The sequence below is a fragment of the Podarcis pityusensis genome (genome assembly GCF_964106645.2).
Source record: "Podarcis pityusensis genome assembly, chromosome: 17".
NCBI lineage: Eukaryota > Metazoa > Chordata > Lepidosauria > Squamata > Lacertidae > Podarcis > Podarcis pityusensis.
The window spans coordinates 38823927-38847809 of record NC_138042.1 but is presented as its reverse complement, the minus strand read 5'-3'; the positions used below and the strand labels follow the sequence as shown (position 1 = coordinate 38847809).

Sequence of the window (23883 nt, the reverse complement as noted above, 5' to 3'; positions counted from 1 at the left end):
TGCTTACAAGCCGCAAGGGCTGGCTAATAAAAGTATCTCAATGCAGACATGCCATCATTGCAAAGATGAAAATATTATTCAGTAACAAGCAAAAGGGGCATAATATCTAGAGTCAAGAGAGTCTCCTAGCCTCTCCAGTCATGCTGCTAGCCATTCAGTCTTTCGCCCCTTTTTTTCAAAATATGCCAAAGGGGGTCAGGAAGACACAACACAAGCAAGCAGAAACACTTAAATACACATAGGGTCCTGTCATCTCCCAAAGTGGTGTCCTTAAGAACCTCATAATCCCTCGTGTGCCCCCCCACCTCCAGCCATATAATCTAGTATCTGGCTGAAGCTAAGCTTTTGATCTATGTCACACAAACGTTTGGCTTTGCCCTTCATGGAATCCTTTCCAACTTCTGGGCCCCCATGAACCCAGCACCCAACCGACCACCTGTGCCACCCACAGCAGAACATGCAGGGATCCATATATATATATATGCAGGCCAGCTGATGCCCCGTGCAAAGGTTTGTGGAGCAGGCCACTAACAGGCGAAAGGGGAATAGAGCAAAACTCTCCTGCCCCTTCCTAAACCCACCAATAGGGGAAAGCTATGTTATAAGAATTCTAAGGTCTCAAATATAGAACAAACGTACAGGGCAAAAACATACATAAGTAGATAAACCACATGTCTGAAATAGAACAGGAGAGCAATCCTGAAGCCATTTTGACTCTCTCAAATTGACCTCAAATATTTCCCTGCAAGGAGGAAGGAAATGGAAAAAGCTTTCCAGTTGTCACTGGACTGTAGGGACCTACACATCCCTGGAAATACAGTCTGGCAAGTATCTGTTAAGCTGAGCGGAACTATCAATATGTGTAAGAGATTCAGAAACTACCATATCAAAGGAATGGCCAAGCTACCCGGAAAAGGCATTATCAGGTATCCTGGCAGACAGGAGAGAAGCAACACTCTCAAATTTCTGTGGGAGACCACCTCCTTCTATGATGTAGGTATGTTGGTTTTTTTGGGGGGGGGTCTTGGGTTACAGGGGGGTCAATTTCAAAAGTCTTTATATGGGCTTCCCACCACTACTGGGGTCTCTCCTACCTCCTTGCAAGGAGGGGAGGGAACTCTGTTAAACAGAAAAATAAAGATCTGCCTTGCTTTCTATGGATCTTGCCTCCATCCTTTCATCTCTGATTGATCATGGACTTAGGGGACTCAGTCCCTTGGGGAGCTGGGCAGCAAAAGCCAAACCCCCTTTTTTTTCTGTAACAGCTACACACAGGGAGGGCAGCCCTTCTCATATCAGGTTGGCGGGACAACACAAATGGGGTGTGCGTGCATGGAATCACCCTTGAAAAGTCCAACGTGCATCTTCTTGCCTTGTCTGGTATAGGGAGGAAGGCATGTTCTACGGGGGAGCATTAAATCCCCCTTCCAAGTGTTTTACCTCATAGCTTGAGAACACCTCAGGTGAGCAAGCACTTGGCTGTCCCTATAAGCAGTCTTCACTTGATAGGACCATCAGGCTATCCTTGGGAGTTGCCCTGTAAGCAGCCTTCTTGCTTCTTTTAAATCTGCAGGCCCTTCTCCTCCAGGCCTTCATCCTTTACTTCTTTCCCCGGCAAAGCGGAAGCTAGCATCAGATCCAATGCTGGGAAGTTTCGGGAGCGTGTCTAAAAGGGGGGAGGGAAAGTAGTTGGCAACGGAGTTACTTCCTGTCTATTTCAATATCAAAAGGTTTCACGTCCCATCAGCTGTACAGCAGCAGAGCTTTTTGGAGGGGCGAAAGTCCATCAGAAAAGCAAGCTCAACTGTTCATCATTTCACAATGTCCTGGTGAAGGCCTTTCCTTTCCCAGAGCCAGAGATAAAATGGTTGTTTCTGGGCTGTGAGATTTCCATGCTACCCTGCCATTGATCCATAGCTGTCAACTTACAGATTTGAAAATAAGGGACCAGCAGCCTCGAAAATAAGGGATCAGCAGCCAAAATAAGGGATTTTCCAGGCACAGGTATGTTCAACTTCTGAGCCCCTCCGAGCCAAAGGCAGAAAGCCCAGCCAGCAGCCAAATGAAGCCTCATCAATAAGGGACAGCAGCGGGACATGGCACTGGGATAAGGGACTGTCCCGCCAAATAAGGGACACTTGACAGCTATGCATTGATCTCAGGCAGAATTGCACCTGACTTTCTACAGGCTTTGCACTTTTTCTGTGTGTATGTTCTGTTTTGTTCCATCGACATTAGTGCATGTGACTTAAGCCTTCTACATCCATGAATTGCATGAAGGGGTATCATGCAATTATCAGGAACACTTAAACATGTTTGTCTGTTTGTTTTCCAGAGAACTGAAGGCTGCTTGCAAAATAGTGCATAAACAGACAAACAAACAATGTCTCATCTGTCCTCAGCCTTTTTTTTTTAACTTAACATTTTAAAAGGTGCATGGAATTTGAATGAGGAGAGTTATGTTACCCATCTCTAATGACATGATAGGCAATAACAGACAGATGCTATTGATTAACATTTGTGTGGCTTTGATCAGAACTGCTGCAGGGGCAAAGGCTTACTCTCTGTCCGCCACACCATGGGTCAGATCCTGCTTCTTCCCTGCATCGGATATTGGTTAAAGAAAAATCAATGACCACAACAGCAAGCTACGTGGCAAACCTCATGTCTCGCTGTAGACGCGTTTCACACTTCTCCCTGCCCTAATGCCAGAGCAATGCTTTTCAAAGGGTTTTTGACATCTGTTTTCATTAAAATGATAAACAACACAACTGTGGGTATCTAGAAAAGATTTTAAATGGTGCAGTGTTAACCCCTCACCAACACTGCCCTGTGATCTAAAAACCATTTTCTTACTTTTTAAACTATTTTGCAGTAGATGTGTTGTTAGTTTCTTTGGGGCATCCTTTTGTTAGTGAAAAGTGATGGCTGAATAAATACCATATTTTTTGCTCTATAAGACTCACTTTTTCCCTCCTAAAAAGTAAGGGGAAATGTGTGTGCGTCTTATGGAGCGAATGCAGGTTGCGCAGCTATCACAGAAGCCAGAACAGCAAGAGGGATTGCTGCTTTCACTGCACAGCGATCCTTCTTGCTGTTCTGGCTTCTGAGATTCAGAATATTTTTTTCTAGTTTTCCTCCTCCAAAAACTAGGTGCGTCTTGTGGTCTGGTGCGTCCTATAGAGAGAAAAATACGGTAACTAGCATTCCTGGGCTGGTTCGTATTGCAACTTTAGCTGTTTAGGGAGGGCATGGCTTTGAAAATGTTACATCTGTCTCAAGCCTCATCAGGAGGAATGGTCTGTTGGCATTGCTGGACGTTCAGCAATGACAGAGCGTAAAATTCTCTTTTGGGTCCCCACCCCACTCAAGCCTTGCTAGAATAAAATAAAACCAAACGCCCAGAGGAGCAGAGCAGGTGAGAACAGAAAGCAGATGGAGTGACTTACTCTTTGTTTCAGGCAGGTCAAAGCAAGGATGGAGACTAGAATAACAAGGAAGGCTATCAGCCCCAGAGTGATCTTCTCAGCTGCTCTGGGCTGCACAAGGGCGATCCGGGCACCTGCAAGGCAAGACTGCAATTAAATAATCTGGAGAGGATCAAAAGGACCAGAAAGCATCAAAACTTGGGGTTCACTTAGTTGCTGGAAACAGACAATTTTTTTTTTAAAGAAGATGGAGGTGGAACAGAAGACCCTTTGTTTAACAGAGGGTACCTGCTTGTTTTTTTCTATCCAGCTATTGTCTCTGAGCAGAGGTTTTCAGAGGAATTTGAAGAACCATGAAAGCCTATTCATCAGAGGCAATAGTTGGATAATGAATATGTTCAGCAATGGTGGCTGGGGAAAAACTAACAGGAGATGGAGACTGAAGACTGGTTGTCGGTGGCTGCACCACATTCTATTCTGGAATCAATGGAGACAGACTACTTGGTTTTTTCCTGTGTAGTCCACACACAGTCTTGATCAATTACATATAGATCCTACATATGTAGAACGCAGGTGGTGCTGTGGTCTAAACCACTGAGCCTCTTGGGCTTGCCGATCAGAATGTTGGCAGTTCGAATCCCTGTGACAGAGTGAGCTCCCGTTGCTCTGTCCCAGCTCCTGCCAACCTAGCAGTTTGAAAGCATGCCAGTGCAAGTAGATAAATAGGTACCACTGTGGCGGAAAGGTAAACGGCGTTTCCATGCGCTCTGGTTTCTGTCACTGTGTCCTGTTGCGCCAGAAGCGCTGGCCACATGACCTGGAAAGCTGTCTGTGGACAAACACCGACTCCTTTGGCCTGAAAGCGAGATGATTGCCGCAACCCCATAGTTACCTTTGACTGGACTTAACCTACCTAGATCCTATATCATTTTCAGGCTGCTTTTATGGAGTTGCTGGGTTTAGCTTCTTTTTATGAGCACGTTATTTTATTGTCTTTAAAACAGTTTACTATAAGCTGCCCTGTTAATGTGATCGGAGTACAGTGGTACCTTGGGTTACATACGCTTCAGGTTACATACGCTTCAGGTTACAGACTCCGCTAACCTAGAAACTGTGCTTCAGGTTAAGAACTTTGCTTCAGGATAAGAACAGAAATCGTGCTCCAGCAGCGCGGCAGCAGCAGGAGGCCCCATTAGCTAAAGTGGTGCTTCAGGTTAAGAACAGTTTCAGGTTAAGTACAGACCTCCGGAACGAATTAAGTACTTAACCCGAGATACCACTGTACAGGGTACAAATTTCAGCAATGACAAATGAAAGAATTAATAGCGTATAAGCAAATTAATAATGTACCTTCAATTTCAAGGTGGTACTGCACCGATCCTGACATCCCATCTGGGCCATGGACACTGCATTCCCAGGTACCTGTATCATTGGGCAACACCTGAGGAAACTCCAGGGTCGAGCCTTGGCTTAGGAGCCCAAAACTCGTGGAGGCAGCCTCAGGCCAAGACATGTTTGTGGGATTCAAACCGAGGTACTTCCACGTAAAAAGCTCCTTTCCTGTGTGGTAGCTGAGATTGCAGGTGAGTTGCAGGCGAGATCCCTCCATGATGATCCCCTCAGTGCTCGGGGTGACTGAATGGAAAGAAAGAAACAGAAGCTACTCATTTCTCTATCCTCTATCACTTGCCTCTCTCATATCCTCCCTTGAAGCGGAGTCTATTCCTGGCCCCATTCGTTACACATGACATCTCTTACTTCTAGGGCTGTCAAATCAATTTTCACCTGGCGAATCACCTGACTTTTAACCAATTAACTGATGAACATGAATCTAAATCATTTTTTCATGACCCCCAAAACCTCGCTGCCGATGCATTTTGGAAATGTGGAGGGGAAAGCAAAGCAAAAGGGAAGGTGAGTTTATTTCACCAAAGCTCTCCCTAGTTATTAGAAGTACAGTAAATGCCATTTAAAATGTTTTCTTTCCTATTCTGTGTTGTTGCAACATGCCAAAATCAAAACAACATCGGAAACCACACAAGCCTGCCCTCAACTTGCAGAATTCCTGGCATTACAGCCGCCACCACTCTGGATTCACCTACCAGAGCTTTGGTTGATTAATCTAGACTGAATAGCTATGATTTGAATGACATCTAGATGGGTTTCCTGCAATAAGAACATCATGGGATAACCTTTGAAGCCGCCTTTTCAGAAAGGACAAGCACACTCCCCAGACAAGGAGATCACCCCTCACTTGCCTTCTCCACCCAACCCATTGCTGGACTCCGCTGTCATTTTTCTTTCAGAGATCTTAACATGTAGGACACAACTCGCCAACCTAGAAATCTACTTGGCTCTTTCTGTGTCTCCCTCTCCTCACAAAATAAAGAAATACAGTGGTACCTCGGGTTAAGAACTTAATTCGTTCCAGAGGTCCGTTCTTAACCTGAAACTGTTCTTAACCTGAAGCACCACTTTGGCTAATGGGGCCTCCTGCTGCTGCTGCACAATTTCTGTTCTCATCCTGAAGCAAAGTTCTTAACCCGAGGTACTATTTCTGGGTTAGTGGAGTCTGTAACCTGAAGCGTATGTAACCTGAAGCGTATGTAACCCGAGGTACCACTGTAAATAAATTCTGGTTCCGCCCCTGCTCCTCACCTGTCATTACTGCCAGTGTGATGTTCTTCGTGATGTTTGTTCCTTGAATGGCGATCTCACAGGTGTACCAACCTCCATCATCAAGACCCACCGCAGGAAGATGGAGGGTAAAATTTCTGTTGCTTCCATTACTGAGGGTGGTTATTGCCTTTGGTTCTCTCCTTGCTGCGTAGCTCCAGCGTACTGCCACCCTAGAAATGCCGTAGTCCGTGGGATTGTCGTTCAGGAGGCAGGGCAGGTGGGCATCAGATCCTGCTGCAGCATAGACTACAGATACGGCTGGCTCAGCAAATCCTGGGTTGGGGGGGGGAGAGACATGCTATTGTGTGAATCAGGCCCAGAGAGAGGGGGGGCCATATGGGCCACTTGGCCCAGGCCTCCAATTCCAAAGGGGGCCTCAGTCAGCATATTTATCTATATTTTCCATTTTGTCTTTATATGCAGATACGGTTCAAGCCTTGAAATAAAATTATTTGTCAGCATAACTTTTGTGAAAATTATTTCTATACTTATAAATAAGTATAGACTTCAGTTATCCCCAGGGTAAAAAAAAGAGGGGGCACATTATCTACCTGGCCAGGGCCTCTGCCTGGCTCTGCAAATCCCACAAAATACACCAGGGACGGCAGGAATTTAGAATGGAAATGTGTTCTGATTCTTAAGAGAATATATATTTATTGTATTTTTTATCCTCAGAGGAAGCACTCTATGGTTGGGGAAACAGGAAAAGCAAAAGGCAAATCTTACCTATGACTTTCAGGTTGTACGTGGCATAAATTCTCTCCCCATCTGCAAAGGTGAGTTCACAGACCCAGGGCCCAGAATCACTCCTGAATGATCTGGAGATAACCAGAGTCTGGTTCAGGGAACAGAACCGACCAGAGCCGGCGATGAGCAGACCTGCATGGAACCAGCGTATCTCTTGGGGGGTTTCTGGATGTGTGGAGTTGCAGGTTAACTGGATAGGTTCAGACTCAATCAGGGGACCGGGAGAATCAGGAGTCACTGAAGGAAAAGGAGAATCACACACTGATGTCCATATCACAAGATATGACTTTCATCATATAGCTAACATCTCCATCTGTTCCTTTCTGGAGAAAGCAGTCAAGTCCAAGGGGCATAGCGGATGAAATGGTGCCGTCACCTTTTCTTTGCAAGAGGGGTGAATTCTGCCTCATTCACATATCAAGTGAGGATTGGTGAGGGGAGTCAAACCATTCTGCAAGGGCATTATTAAGGGGTAGCTGACAGGGCCTGACCCAGCTCCAGGTCTCTTGTCACCTCCCTCTATTTTTAGAGACTTGAACAACAACAGATATTTGGTTTCAGGTAGGGATGGAACAGTTGTTAGATTCAGTTTGCATTCAAAGGTGAATTTATAAAAACCAACATTTTCCAAAATAATATGAGAACCGAAACACAGCCATCCTTTGAAGTTTGCCCTTATCTGAATTTTGTCAAACAGTGTTTGCAAAATTCATTCTGTTAGGGGAAAGTTTGCATACAAATTAGTGAAGAAGACGTGCAAAAATGCATTCATCTGTCAAAACTGCATGCAAAAAAGACTTTTATTGGGAGAAACTCCCATGAAAATGCCAGTGGATTTCCATGAGGATTTTTTTGTAATGCAAATCGCTGCAAAAAGGTAGAGAATTGAATCTAAGATTTGAAAATGAGAATCCAAGAGGACTGAAATTGACAAATCCTTCCATCCCTTACTTACCAGCATGGGTAAGTGTAGTGCCAGTGACACTCGAGCCATCCACCATCTTAATTTGCCCAGAACCACCTGCCAATTTATGCCAACTTGCCTCACAGGCCTGCACCGCACGTGTAGCAACGCCCCTGCCATTCCCTCCCCTCTTTACACTCCATCTCTTGAAGAACTTTTCTCCCAGCCCACCTCCAAGGCTGGAAGTGAGTAGGGCTTAGAAAAATGGCTTAAAGCTATTGAGGGAAGGGTTTGGCTACCCTCGCCCATGCTCTCCCTTCCACGTTCCAAAGTAGCTCTTCAGATAGCTTGCTTGACAGAACCTGGCTACTGTCTTTCCTGCAGCTGCTGCCAGCTGTCAGATTCACCTACCTGACACCACGCCAAGCTCCACCTGGCAACGCAACACCTCTTTGGCAAACTTCACCACAGCCACGTAGGTTCCTGCGTCCTCTTTCTGCAGCGGCTCAATCCTGAGCGAAAAATTCCCACGGATGAAGCCAGGGTCCCAGACGGTTGCTCGGTGCATCGTGGAACGGGCCATTTTCTTGATGCCGCTTGGCTCCACCATGAGCACCAAGTGGCGTTTCCTGTGGGAGCTGAGGAAAATGGAGGAGGAAACGCAACTGTTAAGTGTTGGACGAGTGGGGTGGTAGCCCAGAAAGGGGATACAGGAGAGAGGTGGGGGTAGGTGGAATGGAGGGAGTTGAGGGGAAGGAAGAGAAAGTGGTAAATAAAAGTATCGTGTTTTTCGCTCTATAGGACGCACTTTTCCCCCTCCAAAAATGAAGGGGAAATGTGTGTGCGTCCTATGGAGCGAATGCAGGCTCCTTGGCTTCAGCGATAGCAATGTGAAACCTCCGAAGCGCAGAGGGAGCGCTCCCTCCGCGCTCCGGAGGCTTTGCGTTGCTTTCGCTGAAGCCTGGAGAGTGAGAGGGGTCGGTGCGCACCAACCCCTCTCGCTCTCCAGGCTTCAGGGATAGCCGCCTGAAGCCTTTGGAGTGCAGCGGGAACTCGCGCTGCGCTCCGAAGGCTTCGGGTTCCTTTTGCTGAAGCCAGGAGAGCAAGACTCTCCTGGCTTCAGCAGAGAGGGAGAGCTGCGCAGCGCCCCTTCAGCAAAGGGGGAGGAGAAATGGAAGGGGCTCCGTTTCTCCTGCCTCTTTGCTGAAGGGGCGCTGAGCAGAGAGGGGGAGAATTTTTTTTTCTTGCTCTCCCCCTCTAAAACAAGGTGTGTCCTATGGTCGGGTGCGTCCTATAGAGCGAAAAATACGGTGATTGAAAGCCCCCTCTCCCCCCCCCAACCCTGAGTGCATAGAAATGGGTGCCTTACCTGTCTCCATGATGCACCCAGCGAAGAGCTAATCCCTTGTACAGCTGCCTGAAGCTGCTCTTCATCCTCCGACGACTCAGGTGACAAGGAAGCAAAGCTCGTCCGCCTTCTTCAGCCCACACCCTACATGCTTCTCCTGGTGCACAAGGAACATTTTGGACTGCAAGAAGATTGTGGGGCCAATCAAGGAAAAGATGAGGTTACAAACATGCCTGAGAGGACGATATCTCTCAGCCTAGCCTATGCCACCCAGGTCTGTTGCCGTGATAAAATGGAGGGAGTGAAATTAGGGTCTGGAAGGGGTGGGTCTTTGTTGCTTAAGAGCATGGAGCAGAGATGGAGACCTCCTGCAGGAGCTCAGATGCAAAAAAAGCTGAAGCAAAGCCTATAGCAACCACTAACCCCACCCTGCCTTCAGGTATCCTGGGCCACTCTTCTCTTTCCTTACCAATAGTCAGCTGCAGACTGAGGACAATAGTCCAGAAGAAGAATAGTAAAGTCATAGTGGTGTCACAGGGACAAGTGGGTGAGTGCCCTCAAGCTTCTCCTCCTCCTCCTCCTCCCTCTGGCTGAAAAGGGAAGGGTTTGAAAGGGGAGCTGGAGATGGACCACACAAGAACCTGAGGCTAAGGAAATGGAGGTGGATCTCTGATCAAAGACTTCCGTAGTCACCCTTATATTGCAGGTGGGCTGCTGGTTTCCTGGCGGCGCTGCAGTGAGCGACGTCACAGCCAAGAAATCGGCCCCAGGCTGAGCCATGTGCAGGAAGGCAGCCGAGTGAGTTCTAGAAAGCAACTTGCAATGGAAACTGTTTCCATCTCATTCGGTCCACTCAGTAACCGTTGTTTTTCTTCATGGTTTTGCTTGCAGTGGAAAATGTACATAGGGCCAGTTTCTCAGGAAGTGCCCTGGGTGTTTTTCTTTGATCTCCACCCTTTCATCGCACAGCTTCTTTGGTGCTCTTCTTTCATCTTTTCCCTTTTATGGTACGGTTTCTTTATCTTGGTTAAGTCAGAACGTGGCGGTGCTGGTGATGCTTTGAGAATGTGGAGATGCTGATGCTGCTGGACCACATGAAGGTGGGCACCAAGGAGGTTCTGACCAGGTCTGGATCAGCTAACTTCCCCCAACCTTGGGCCCACAAGATGGTCTGGACTACCAGTCCCATCAGCCCCTGACAGCACATCCTGCACTGCAGCCCAAAACACCTGGGGGGATCCAGGTTAGAGAAGGCCAGTCTTGAAGAACAATTCCTCAAGAGGCAGCTTGGCAGTGTCCATTAAGAATGTGCAGGAGAGGGCAATATAAGTGGAGTTGCATGATAGGCACCATGTGCACTATACATTTACAGCAGTAGCATACCGTTTTAAACAGTCATGGCTTGCACCAGAGAATCCTGGGAACTACAGTTGGTTAACGGTGATGAGGGTTGTTAGGCGGGGCCAGCCCAAGAAATTTCGGCGTCTGAGGTGGACCCCAAAATGGCACCAGGGAAGAAAGGGTGAGGGAAGATCTATGCCAGGAACGGTGAGGCGGGTGGAGAGAAAGATGGACATCAGGATCTGATGTCCCTGTGGATCCTGCCGCCTGAGACAGTCACCTCATCTTGCCTCCTGGGTGGGCTGGCCCTGTTCTTAGGAGACGCCTATTTCCCTTACAGAGCTACAACTCCCAAAGTTGTTTAACAAGCAATTTCTCTTCCCAGGGAACTCTGGAAATTGTAGCTCTGTGTGGGGAATAAAAGGTAAAGGGACCCCTGACTATTAGGTCCAGTCGTGACCGACTCTGGGGTTGTGGTGCTCATCTCGCTTTATTGGCCGAGGGAGCCGGCGTATAGCTTCCGGGTCATGTGGCCAGCATGACTTAGCCGTTTCTGGCGAACCAGAGCAGCACACGGAAACACCGTTTACCTTCCCACTGGAGTGGTACCTATTTATCTATTTGCACTTTGAGGTGCTTTTGAACTGCTAGGTTGGCAGTAGCAGGGACTGAGCAATGGGAGCTCACCCCGTCGTGGGGATTTGAACCGCTGATCGGCAAGTCCTAGACTCTGTGGTTTAACCCACAGCGCCACCCGCGTCCCTGTGTGGGGAATAGAGGTCTCCTAATATCTCTCAACACCTGTAACACACTACAGTCCCCATGATTCTTTGGTAAAAGCCATGACTGTTTAAAGCAGTGGTTCCCAACCTTTTTTTGGCCATGCCCCACCTAAGTGTCTCTAAAATCCTGATGCACACCCCCCTTGTGACATATAATCCTTATTATTCAAAAAGTGAACTCCTATTCATGTGGAGGAAGCCTAAAAGGCCATTCCCTGTTAATAACTCATTCTTGAATTGCCCCCCTTAAAAATCAAATTGCCCCCCACATTGGGAACCACGGGTTTAAAGTGTCATGATACTGTCCTAAATGTATAATGCAGATGGGGCCAAATACTCATGGAATCCTATTGCTTATGTTCTTTACAAGTGAAACTGCTCCCGGATGTAAATACATATCCTGATTTGGATTTTGCACGGCTATCAAGGGGGCTGGATCATCCTTGAACTAAGGAACTGTCTTGACACAGATCTTGTGGGGGGAAAGGAATCATGCCTTCTCTTCCTGTGGCAACATCTTCAAACAATGCAATTGGAAAAGGTGTTCATCAGAAAACTTTAAATGCAAATCTTTTTGAAGCTCGGATTTTGCCATTATGGGACATCGTGCTTATGGACAAGTTAACCATCTCATGAAAGGAACATCGATCTGCAATAAGAGGACTGACATCTTCCATACAACATTATCCTTTTATCCTGCTTGTTGAACGGATCTGGCAGCGTTACAGATCAGTCCCTGAGCGACAGCTCGCATTTGTTGCCTCTCCTGTAATTTGCCAGGAGATAAGACAATCCACAGGGATGCGGGTGGCGCTGTGGGTTAAACCACAGAGCCTGGGACTTGCCAATCAGAAGGTCAGTGGTTCGGATCCCCATGATGGGCTGAGCTCCCATTGCTCGGTCCCTGCTCCTGCCAACCTAGCAGTTTGAAAGCACATCAAAGTGCAAGTAGATAAATAGGTACCACTCTGGCGGGAAGGTAAATGGCATTTCCGTGTGCTGCTCTGGTTCGCCAGAAGCGGCTTAGTCATGCTGGCCACATAACCCAGAAGCTGTACGCCGGCTCCCTCGGCCTATAGAGCGAGATGAGCGCTGCAACCCCAGAGTCGGCCACAACTGGACCTAATGGTCAGGGGTACCTTTACCTTTAAGACAATCCACACAGGTGAGTTGGAAGGACTAATGTAAAGTGGAAGTAAGATCAACAAGCTGGGAACTAAGGTTGAGGTGCCTGTCCTGAGGGAATGGGAGCTCTGGTTCAAGAGACATTTCTGGTCGAGGTGCTTTTGTGCTGAGTGAGCTTCTGTGAAATGATGGCTCCATCCGGAGGTTTTGTTTTACTCAGCATGTGCCTCTATCTTTAGATTTGACGTCTCTGTTGTCTTTGTTTCAGCCCATTCTAAACGCTGACTCTACTGTGGCTTCTTGTTTATAATTTCTAACGCTAACCCTGAACAGCAGCACATTGACGGCTGATGGAAGGTCACACAAGACCCATCTAGGGAACCTTGGGTCAGAGGGTACCGAGAAAAGATCTCACAGAAAGGCATTTTCAGAGAAGAGAGATAAAGCTGTGTGACTGTGACGTAGCCTCTGGCCCAGGGAGCTCACAGCCATCAGAAATCTGCAAAGGTTTAACATGTCACAGGTTGTTCTTGCTACACCAGCCTGACCTACCTAACTAACTTATTTGCAGTGCTATTTTTCTAGAAAAAGAGGTGCCAGAACTCACCATGAACACCTCCCTTGTTCTTTTATAGTTGCAGTGGCGCCCACCATTCACCAAACCCTAAATTACTTAAATAGCTAACATCAATGTGGTTATTTACCATTACCTGCAAATTTTTGAAGGTAGGAGGTCTACCAGTAGATACCAGCCAAGATGCCAGATTTATAGGCATATAATGCATGAAACATACCCTCCAACATTTCTCCAATGAAAATAGGGATATTGTTGTTGTTGTTCCCTGCCCATCCGACTGGGTTACCCCAGCCACTCTTGGTGGCTTCCAACAAATATAAAAACATAATAAAACATTAAGCATTTTTTAAAAATCTTCCCTATACAGGGCTGCCTTCTGAAGGTTGCATAGCTACTTATCTCCTTGGTTTGGGGGTTGTATAACTCCATACCCTCCAACATTTCTCCGATGAAAATAGGGACATCCTAAGGAAAAGTGGGGACGCGGGTGGCACTGTGGGTTAAACCACAGAGCCTAGGACTTGCCGATCAGAAGGTCGGTGGTTCGAATCCCCGCGACGGGGTGAGCCGTTGCCTGGTCCCTGCTCCTGCCCACCTAGCAGTTCGAAAGCACGTCAAGTGCAAGTAGATAAATAGGTACCACTCCGGCGGGAAGGTAAACGGCGTTTCCGTGCACTGCTCTGCTTCGCCAGAAGCGGCTTAGTCATGCTGGCCACATGACCCGGAAGCTGTACGCCAGCTCCCTTGGCCAGTAAAGCGAGATGAGTGCCGCAACCCCAGAGTCGGTCACGACTGGACCTAATGGTCAGGGGTCCCTTTACCTTTACCTTTACCTTTACCTTTACCTTTACCTTTACCTTTAAGGAAAAGTGGGAAAATCCTGGATCAAGTCAGAAACCAGAATGGCTTCTGTAAATCTGGGACTGTCCCTGGAAAATAGGACACTTGGACACTGGCGAAGGAAGAGGAGTGTGGGGGGAGCGCACTGCCCCCAGCAGCGTGATCCCAGCGGGGTGCCATTGCGGCTGCCTCCCCGCCCGCACTGGGGCCCCGCCCCCACAGGCAATGAGCCCTGCCCCCCCGGACACATGCCAGCCCTGCCCCCCGGTGCCAGAGCATAAAGCTCTGCCACTGCACTTGGAGGGTCTGTATGAAATGGCCATAATTAATTAAAATCATGATCAGAGAAAGCAACAGATAGCTCTGTTCAATAGTCTATTCAAGTATTATTGTTGTTTTTAATTTAACTTGTAACAAAGCACCAGAGAGCATTCTACTTTAGCTTTTAGGATTTGCCAATAAAAATGGAAGAAAGTGAAATTAGAAAATGGAATAGACTAATAAAAAGGTTTTGTGGACCAAGAAATAAGCAAGAATTAAGGAAAAAGTGACGGCAGATGAGAAACATATAGGCGGCTTTCGTGTATCAAACCTGAGGTTATATTATTACAAAGTTGTATATAGTGAGTAATGGAATAATGGAGTAATGGAATTGTGAGCATATTTTTTAATAGACAATTTAAGAATTTAAGAAGGAGCTGTGATAAATATAGAAAAAGAATATCTTGATCAGCTATATCTGCAAGTAAAGAGAGTTCGAATTACCAGTTTTAGAAGGTTTGAAATTTTAAAAAGGCAGGGTAGTTACTCTATTCTTAGTATTCTCTATTTGCCGTGGTTTGAATATCTGCGGTTATGTAGCTTCCATAAGAAGCTATAAAGAAATGGATTTCAATTATGTGACTATACTATCTTAAAAAATTACATCTTTTAAACATATCACGATGACTTTCTTGCAAGGAAATGGTATGATAAAATGGGGACAAGATTCACGAAACATTGTAACATTTGATGTTGGAATATTTGTGCAAGGCAGTAATTAACATTACACTTTGTGTAAGTTATCAAGATAACTGTTTAAAAGGATGCTGTGCCAGCATGTATCACCTGTGCAATTATACAAGGTAAATTTTGGAAATGTCAAAAGGGAGATGGAATTATTTTCATATACAGTGAACATACCTGAAAGCAGAAGAATGTTGGGTAAAGAAAAAGGTGTAAGTTAAAGCTAATAACACAAACCTGTTTGAAAATGGTACCATTACCGTAGCTATTAAGATATGCAACAGATTTATGCCTGTAGATTTTCAGTAAATGTATATCTGGGTTTGTTACAGCAATGCTTTCCAAACTGTGTTGCGACACATTAGTGTGTCGGCGTGTCATGCGAAGGCTCCCATGCTGCTCCCGGGACTGGAAAAGGGTTTGTTTAACCTCTGGTTTGCTAGTAAAAATGAATTACTGGGTCGCGAAATGGTGCATGTCTAAAAAGTGTGTCACCCACATGAAAAGTTTGGAAAGCTCTGGCTTGCAGGCTACATCTGCACCCCAGTACGTTTTTTTGAGGCCTCCCAAGACCCCTGCAAATTTGTCATTTAATTTTTGTAGAAGTTTGTTTTAAAAAATTAACGGCTCCTGTGGGTTCCCTGCTGTAATACCATTTGTTATTATTTGCTAAAAGCATTTATATACCACTTTTCATTATTACTGTTTTTAAAAGGCAAAGTGGTTTACAAAGAAAAAGCCAATAAAAGCATATGTGAAAGGATAAAAAATAAAAACATTGTAGGAAACATAAAAAATCCAGAAAGAATACAATATATAAAGCATAAGACTCCAGAACACTGAATGCCATTCACAACCACATCTATTAACCCACCTGTTCCGCAGTCAGCCTAGACCTGCTCACCTTTAGCTATAATGTTCTGATGTCAAAAGTTTTTTTGTGGCTTTCCGAGCCCCCTCCCACCTACCCACCCAATTTCTCCATGAACAAAATATTATTTTTTACTCCCGTACATAGCCCACTGCCACCGTGGATCCTGCCACCTGGTGCGGCTGCCTCACCTTATCCCATGGGTAAAAGTAAAGGTCAAGGGACCTCTGACCATTAGGTCCAGTCATGACCGACTCTGGGGTTGCGGCGCTCATCTCACTTTATTGGCCGAGGGAGCTTCCGGGTCATGTGGCCAGCATGACTAAGCCGCTTCTGGCGAACCAGAGCAGCGCACAGAAATGCCATTTACCTTCCTGCCGGAGCGGTACCTATTTATCTACTTGCTCTGGTGTGCTTTCAAACTGCTAGGTTGGCAGGAGCAGGGACCGAGCAACAGGAGCTCACCCCATCGCAGGGATTTGAACCGCTGACCTTCTGATCAGCAAGTCCTAGGCTCTGTGGTTTAACCCACAGTGCCACCTGCATCCCTATCCCATGGGTGGGCTGGCCCAAATAATAGTTGTCCACTGGTCTGCTCTGAATTGGAAAAGCAGCTTCAGGTGAGCACAATGGGGAATGGAAAAGCAGAGGAGCTTAACCATTTCCCTGCTGACTGTCTCATTCCTTTTAAACCACACAGAGGAAAAGAGCTGCTGTGTACAGGTACTTTACAGCTCACCTGGAGTTTTCTTCCCCAAACTAGTGCCCTCCAGGTGTTTTGGACTACAGCCAGGGCTGGATTAAGGTTTGATGAGGCCCTAAGCTACTGAAGGTAATGGGGCCCTTTATACGTCCAACTGTCCTTTGTCAACAATAAATTGTTGCTGTTTTTTGTGTTGAATATATGCTATATGGTAAATTATGGACCTAACAGGTATGTAAAGCCATTTGCATTTGTAGAATGTAGGTACCCTGTATATAGAAATGAGCAAACCAGTGATATTTTAGGGAGCGGGCTAGCAGGCAGGGCCCATTACTTACATCATAGAAGCCTACACAACACAAAACACTGTTGCTGTATGTAGGCTTTGTTTTATTTGTTTTTTATCTTATATTTTAGAAATGTACATCCAGGGGTTTTTTTTCTTTAATTTGTTTGGGGGCCCCCAAGAGAGTGGGGCCCTAAGCTATAGCTTGTTTAGCTTATACGTAAATCTGGCACTGACTACAGCCATGGTTTTTTCCCCACCAAAACTCAACAGAACTCAGTTCTGGTACCTCTCAGGTGGGTGCCATTGCCATTCTAAGAGAACAAGGGAGGCTTCATGGCGAGTCCCAGCACCTCTTTCTCTAGAAAAATAGAACTGACTAAACTAACATTAACCCCAGCCAGCACCAGCACCCCCATATTTTATGCAAGTTGGCACCCTTGCAAGTCCCATCTCCTTCCACAGAAGATGAGGTCCTATTTTTCTAAGAAATAAGAGTTTGGCGTTTTGCATAGACTGAGGTTAAAAGATCCTTCAACACAGCTGTATTCCTGGAAAGCTTTTTAAAGCCTCAAATACATATTTCAGCTAAACCAAAATTGCTGGTGACCCAAACAGGTCTTGTACTAGTGCTGTAAGTTCCCGGTCACTAGCTGGTAACCCATCACCCATGATTTGCTTTATTTTCCGTATTTGTGGGCAAATATAAGCTTCTATAGTCATTTTGCTTCTCAGCAGAAGCAAACTCTGGATACGAACTGGAGGGCAAGTCGGTTCATACAGTCAGAGACACTTACTGATTATTTTCCTCTTTCAGGTGTTTACTAGACTAACCCATGTTTGTGTGATAACCCTCCATTTCCCCTCATTATATACCACAGGCAAATAGCATGGAGACCACAAAAAGCATGAATTTGTTCCTATGCCTTTAGGAGGATGTCATTGTCAGCTGGGAGCTGTGTGTGCACATTGTTTGTGTGTGTGAGAGAGAGAGAAAATAAGAACATAAGAAGCTGGTCAGATGACTTCGCTCTGTGTTGTCTTTTCCAGCACTCCCTGGGACCTGCTGGATGCAAACAACTTCAGACCATCCAAGTGTCTCTATTTTCCAGGGACAGTCCCGGATTTACAGAAGCTGTCCCAGTTTCTGATTTGATCCCAGAAGGTCCCACTTTTCCTTAGCATGTCCCTGTTTTCTTTGGATAAATATTGGTGGGTATGGAGTTATGTGACTCCCGAGCCAAGAAGATAAGTAACTATACAACCTTTAGAAGGCATCCTTTAGAAGGCAGCTCTGTACAGGGAAGTTTTTTTAAGAAAATGTTTAATGTTTTATAATTACATTTTTATATATGTTGGTAGTTACCCAGAGTGGCTGGGGAAACTCAATCAGATGGGCGGGGTAATAATAAGAATAATGGAATAGGACATCTCTATTGCAAACATTGGGACGTGGGTGGCGCTGTGGGTTAAACCACAGAGCCTAGGACTTGCCGATCAGAAGGTCGGTGGTTCGAATCCCCGTGACGGGGTGAGCTCCCGTTGCTTGGTCCCTGCTCCTGCCAACCAGCAGTTCGAAAGCACATCAAAGTGCAAGTAGATAAATAGGTACCGCTCTGGCAGGAAGGTAAACGGTGTTTCCATGCGCTGCTCTGGTTCGCCAGAAGCGGCTTAGTCATGCTGGCCACATGACCCGGAAGCTGTACACCGGCTCCCTCAGCCAATAAAGCGAGATGAGCGCCGCAACCCCAGAGTCGGCCACGACTGGACCTAATGGTCAGGGGTCCCTTTACCTTTACCTTTATTGCAAACATCGGAGAAATGTTGGAGGGTATGCAACCTTATTGCCACATCCCTGGGTGATAAGGAAGGTCATTTTGACTAACAATTCATTATCCTCATCTAGGGTATATTGGGGGGGGGGTTGGGGGGGATGGCCCCTAGCATGAGTCATGATCAGTTAAACTCTGTAGATGGTGACTATGGCTGTCATTAAGAGCAGCAGACAGAAGATTCTGACCTATTATGGGGCGCAATTCACCATTTTAGCCACTTCCTCATGGACTGCTTTCCTACCAAGTGAGAACAACTAAGCATCGCTTTTCTGGAATCCATTAGTAGATTTTAAAGGGTGATTTCCCACAAAACTTACAATAGAAATCCTTCATAAAAATTCAGAAATGTCTGTCCGAATAAGCCAGAGCCCACCATATGTTTACTCAGGAGTAAATCCCATTCGGCAAAGTTTCCCATCTCCCTTCAACTGCCCCTTTAATTAATTGGTTCCTCCTTGCCTCTTTATTTTAAAGCAGATAATTGATTGCTTCCTGTGGCTACCTTAGCCTCAACATGCCTGAATAAATCCTTAATTGGCTCCTCTTTCCCACTTGGGGGGGGCAGGTTTAATTAACTTTTTTTGCTGTTTGCAGCTAGAGCAGTTGCTCATTAATTTCCCAGTAGCAAAATTGCACTACCCCCCAAAAAACAAAATTTAAAAATAATGAGCAGTTGCTCTGGCTGCAAAGAGGAGTTCTTAACCCCCACCCAAAAACAGGGATTAATTGCGGGTCAGGAAAAAGCAAACTAGCCACTTTAAAAGAAAACAACAAGGTGGAAATCACTAATTAAAGGAACAGTAACCCTGAAAAATCCTTAGTATTTTGCTGGTTTACCGTGGACAGGCTGGTACAGCAACCATGCTTGAAGATGGGACTGCAAATTAGGTCTGGACAAAAATTAGTTTGCACAGAAAACAAGTAAGCAGCAATAACAACACAGTTGTTATAATGAATGAATTATATCCATTGCGAAATAAAAGGCTGCTGTGGAAGGAGTGGAATCTTTGGATGAGGGGGCAGAATATTTTCAGTTTCGCTCCCCCTACTCGTGTAAAGTGAAGTCAGATTAATTTGCTTAAAACCGTGAGTCACTGCGAACATAGGAAAAGACACGTGCTTTCAAAAAAAATCCTTACATTTATATCTCCCTTTTCTTCCATCTGGCAACCCAAAGCAGCATATACATCCCTAAAAGTCTCCCATCCGTACATTGGCCAGACTTGGAGCTGCTTAGCTTCAAGGACAGCAGTGGCCTCACGTGCCTTCAGACCATATGGTGAGACAAAGGTTAGCCTAAAAAGCAAAGCGTGATATTATAGCAGGTGATAAATGGTCCCTGGTGGATCATAACATTTCATGAAACTAAAGTATATCCAGTTGTTTGAGCACCCATGTCTATGTGGCACAGGGAGACCTGCCGCCCTTTGCACTCACCCACCCAGTGGGTGCTACCAGCCCCATTCTCTCCTTAGTCCTGACTTCTCAGGATCTGTCCCCTATCACCACATTCCACACATTTAAAGCACTATGATACCATTTTAAACACTTCTGGCTTCTCCCAAAGGTTTCTGGACATGGCCTACAGCTTAGAATCTGAGACTTAGAAACAGCCTTGGCAACCATCAAAACAAATGGGAGCTGTATGCATATAATTGCACATCTCATTAGCTCAGTGATGCTGTTGTTGTTTAGTCGTTTAATCGTGTCTGACTCTTCGTGACCCCCCTGGATCAGGGCACACCAGCCACTCCGGTCTTCCACTGCCTCCCGCAGTTTGGTCAAACTCATGTTCGTAGCTTCGAGAACACTGTCCAACCATCTCGTCCTCTGTTGTCCTCTTCTGTACATTTATGAAATGACTTTGTGCTCGGCCTGACTGCCTGCTTGTGGCTACCATATTTATCTTCACATTGCATCACCATGAGCAATGTTTCGTGGGATTCCCTTGCAGGAAAAAAGAAATAAAAACAAAACATTTGGGGTTTTGTTTTTTTTAAAAAAAACCCGGCCTTTGAAACAACAATGAGCCATCTTCGGTTACATTTTCCTAGTGTGACACCAAAAGTAAAACCAACACAAGTATTGTTATGAGGGCGAGAACAGGGAGTTTTCCACCGCTGCTAACTGCTAAACATGCATGTCTGCACAAAACCAGAGTTTTATTTTTTTCGAATCTGGCAAAAACAGGAGCGTTGTTCCAGGTCAGAGACCAGCAGGGTCAGATCTCAGGAGTCCCAGGAGCCACGGGCAAGTGTTGCAGCCTAAGGCAGGCGCAGAGCGCATTTCGAAGGCAGCAAGAGCAGTACAATGGAAGACACCGGAATGCCTGAAGCAAAGAATCGGAATCCTATTTCTCTTCCCTACCAGTTTCCACGGACCGAGTGCGCAACTGACCCGGAAATTTTTCCTCACTAGCCATGGTTTTCCCAGTAGTGATGTATGGAAGTGAGAGCTGGACCATAAAGAAGGCTGATCACTGAAGAACTGATGGCTTTTGAATTCTGGTGCTGGAGGAGACTCTGGAGAGTCCCATGGACTGCAAGAAGATCAAACCTATCCATTCTTAAGGAAATCAGCCCTGAGTGCTCACTGGAAGGACAGATCGTGAAGCTGAGGCTCCAAGACTTTGGCCACCTCTTGAGAAGAGAAGACTCCCTGGAAAAGACCCTGATGTTGGGAAAGATGGAGGGCACAAGGAGAAGGGGACGACAGAGGACGAGATGGTGGGACAGTGTTCTTGAAGCTACCAGCATGAGTCTGACCAAACTGCGGGAGGCAGTGGAAGACAGGAGGGCTTGGCGTGCTCTGGTCCAGGGGGTCACGAAGAGTCGGACATGACTAAATGACTAAACAACAACAACAACTTTACATGTCTCTCTGAAGAATGTTGCATGGACTAAAAGATGATGGTGTGGCGTTGAAAAGTTAAAGGAGGAAGGGTGGGTTCCAAGGTAAAGACAAAAAAAAAACTTGGAATAGATTTTTACTCCCAGGAAGTATTCAAAGAAATGATCTTCCACATGCATTCTGAGGCAACACATCGATCCACACCATACATTCAAAACCCCTGACTTCTCCTTCCTCACGAATCCTGGGGACAGTAGACAGAAATAGGAATGTCCTAAGGAAGAGTGGGACATTCCAGGATCCAATAAAAAACCAGGGCAGCTTCTATAAATCCAGGACTCTCCCTGGAAGATAGAGGCACTTGGGGGTTCTGCTTTAAAACATATATGCAGAGTTTCTCATGAAAAATGGCTCTCAGGCACTGACAGAACCGGCATTTTAACGGAGGTAAGAGTCAAGCATCGCCTCTGCTGGACCGCTTGCATGGCACACAGTTTTCTTTAGTTCATTTGTCAAGGAAAGCCAGAAATCAGCCTGAGATTTAGAGCATAGCTGTCAACCTTCTTTTTTTGTGCAGGAAATTCCCTTATTCCAGCGCCGTTTCCCGCTGCTTCCCTCTGCTATCCTGGATTGTTAGATATCCCGTAGACTGTCCCCGGGACAGGTGAGGCTGCTGATCCTTTATTTTTGAGGCTGCTGATCCCTTATTTTCAAATCTGAAAGTTGACAGCTATGATTTAGAGGTGTCTGTAGTTCCCACCCTGAAAAAAAACGCAAAATCCTGGCAGGAGCTGGTGTCACAAAGATGGAAGCAGTGTTATGTGTGGCCACCAGAGGGAGCAGAGAAACCATCTCCAGATTTTCCTGTTATATACCCTTCCCATGCTGGGAATATTTGGGTGTGTTTGATGTACAGTACTTGCCCACCTGGAAATCCTTCCAGTGATAACTGGATATACCTACTGTAAGGTGTAGCCGCTGATGGCCTTATGGACCATTAACTTGTCTAATCCTCTTTTTAAACAACCTGTTGCACATTAAGTTTCCACTGGTGCAACTGTTGAGTTGGGTTTTACCATATTTTTTGCTGTATAAGACTCACTTTTTCCCTCCTAAAAAGTAAGGGGAAATGTGTGTGCGTCTTATGGAGCGAATGCAGGCTGCGCAGCTATCCCAGAAGCCAGAACAGCAAGAGGGATTGCTGCTTTCACTGCGCAGCGATCCCTCTTGCTGTTCTGGCTTCTGAGATTCAGAATATTTTTTTCTTATTTTCCTCCTCCAAAAACTAGGTGCGTCTTATCGAGCCAAAAATATGGTATATTGGGCAGCCATTATTCTCACCAGGCCTTCATTCTTCAAGCTTTCTTCTTCATTTTCACTGCAAGCAACTGTTACAGTCACCCTCTGAAATTATTTGCTGGGAAAGAGGTTCTCTGAGTCAGCTGGGATAGCTCTGTTGGTCAGTGGCGTAGCATGGGGGGTGCAGGGGGGGCCGGCCGCACCGGGCGCAACTTCTGTGGGTTAGGGTTAGGGGGCGCAAATCCACGGGTTAGGGGGCACAAATTACTTGCCTTGCCCCGGGTGCTGACAACCCACGCTACGCCACTGCTGTTGGTAGAGCATCAGACTTTGAATCCAAGTTCGTGGGTTTGAGGCCCACACTGGGCAAAAGATTCCTGCATTGCAGGGAGTTGGACTAGAAGATGAACCTTGTGGTCCCTTCCAACTCTACAATTCTATGATCTATGAATCTGATGGCTGTGTTTCTGTAAGAACTCCTGAAGCTTTCTTACCTTGAATCAGGCCAATGGTCCATTCTAAGCCCATCTGCTGCAGCCTAGTCCAGAAACTTTGGACTACACCAGGGGTCAGCAAGGCTTACCGGGCATGGGCTGGATCACTCCTGCGGAGTTCCTCAGTGGGCCAGACTGACGCATCGTGATGCCAGAAATCGCATCTGCACATGTCCGCAGCACCAGAAATAACTTCTGTGCATGCCCAGATGCTGAAAATTGCACCTGTGCAGAAGTGATTTTCGGCATCTGGGCATGTGTAGAAGCGATTTCTGGCATCTGGGCATGCGCAGAAGTGATTTCCGGAGCCAGGGGAGAGAGTCCCCGCGTGCTGCACTGCACTGATTTAGCACAGCGCGCGGGGACTCACCGAGTGGGTGGCTTGGTTCAAGGGCAGCTCGGGGGCCAGTTAAACGGCCTCCGTGAACCACTTCCAGCCCATGGGCTTTAGGTTGCTGACCCCTGGACTACACCTCCCATCCTCCGGTCTACTGTGGCTTGTAGTCAAGTCTCAAGCAAAGACTGATTTTCAAGCTGCAGACCTTTAAGTGGAATTCTGCAGACTGAACCTTGTGAGATAGCAGGACCACAGTAATTCCTGCTTCTCCCAAGCAACAGGCAGGCCTCACTTGTCTCTACTCTGCCAGGCAATATTCTGATAGAATATTCTAACAACCATGAGCCTTTTTCCAGAAATATGTCCAAATCCCAGGAGGCGTGTCAGTCAGAGAACAGTTTAACAAACCTCATTCTGTCCTAGTTGGGTTTT

At 46.3% G+C, this 23883-nt stretch overlaps 1 protein-coding gene and 1 long non-coding RNA gene across 4 annotated transcripts in view; one reads left to right on the top strand and one right to left on the bottom strand.

Annotated features, from left to right (window-relative positions):
- On the bottom strand, positions 1 to 23177 carry LOC308466423 (lymphocyte activation gene 3 protein-like). Of its 3 annotated transcripts, XR_013980820.1 has the most exons (9): positions 9576 to 9944; positions 9128 to 9287; positions 8170 to 8396; positions 6834 to 7091; positions 6087 to 6380; positions 4779 to 5063; positions 3450 to 3562; positions 437 to 1666; positions 1 to 401 (listed from the first exon to the last, which is right to left on the bottom strand). XR_013980820.1 is itself a non-coding variant. In XM_080987185.1 (8 exons), the coding sequence occupies exons 1-8, from the start codon at positions 23146 to 23148 to the stop codon at positions 1562 to 1564; spliced, it is 1476 nt and encodes a 491-aa protein (XP_080843311.1). In that variant the 5' UTR covers positions 23149 to 23177; the 3' UTR covers positions 1 to 1561. The 3 variants fall into 3 exon arrangements, 2 of the variants coding, with proteins under 2 accessions (XP_080843311.1, XP_080843310.1); XM_080987185.1 differs by lacking the exon at positions 9576 to 9944 and adding an exon at positions 23115 to 23177 and having other exon boundaries at positions 1 to 1666; XM_080987184.1 differs by having other exon boundaries at positions 1 to 1666.
- Positions 22870 to 23883, top strand: part of LOC308466476 — a 137904-nt gene continuing 136890 nt past the window's right edge. The window contains exon 1 of the long non-coding RNA XR_013980833.1: positions 22870 to 22928. This is a non-coding gene — a long non-coding RNA (uncharacterized lncRNA). The remainder of the gene's footprint in view (positions 22929 to 23883) is intronic.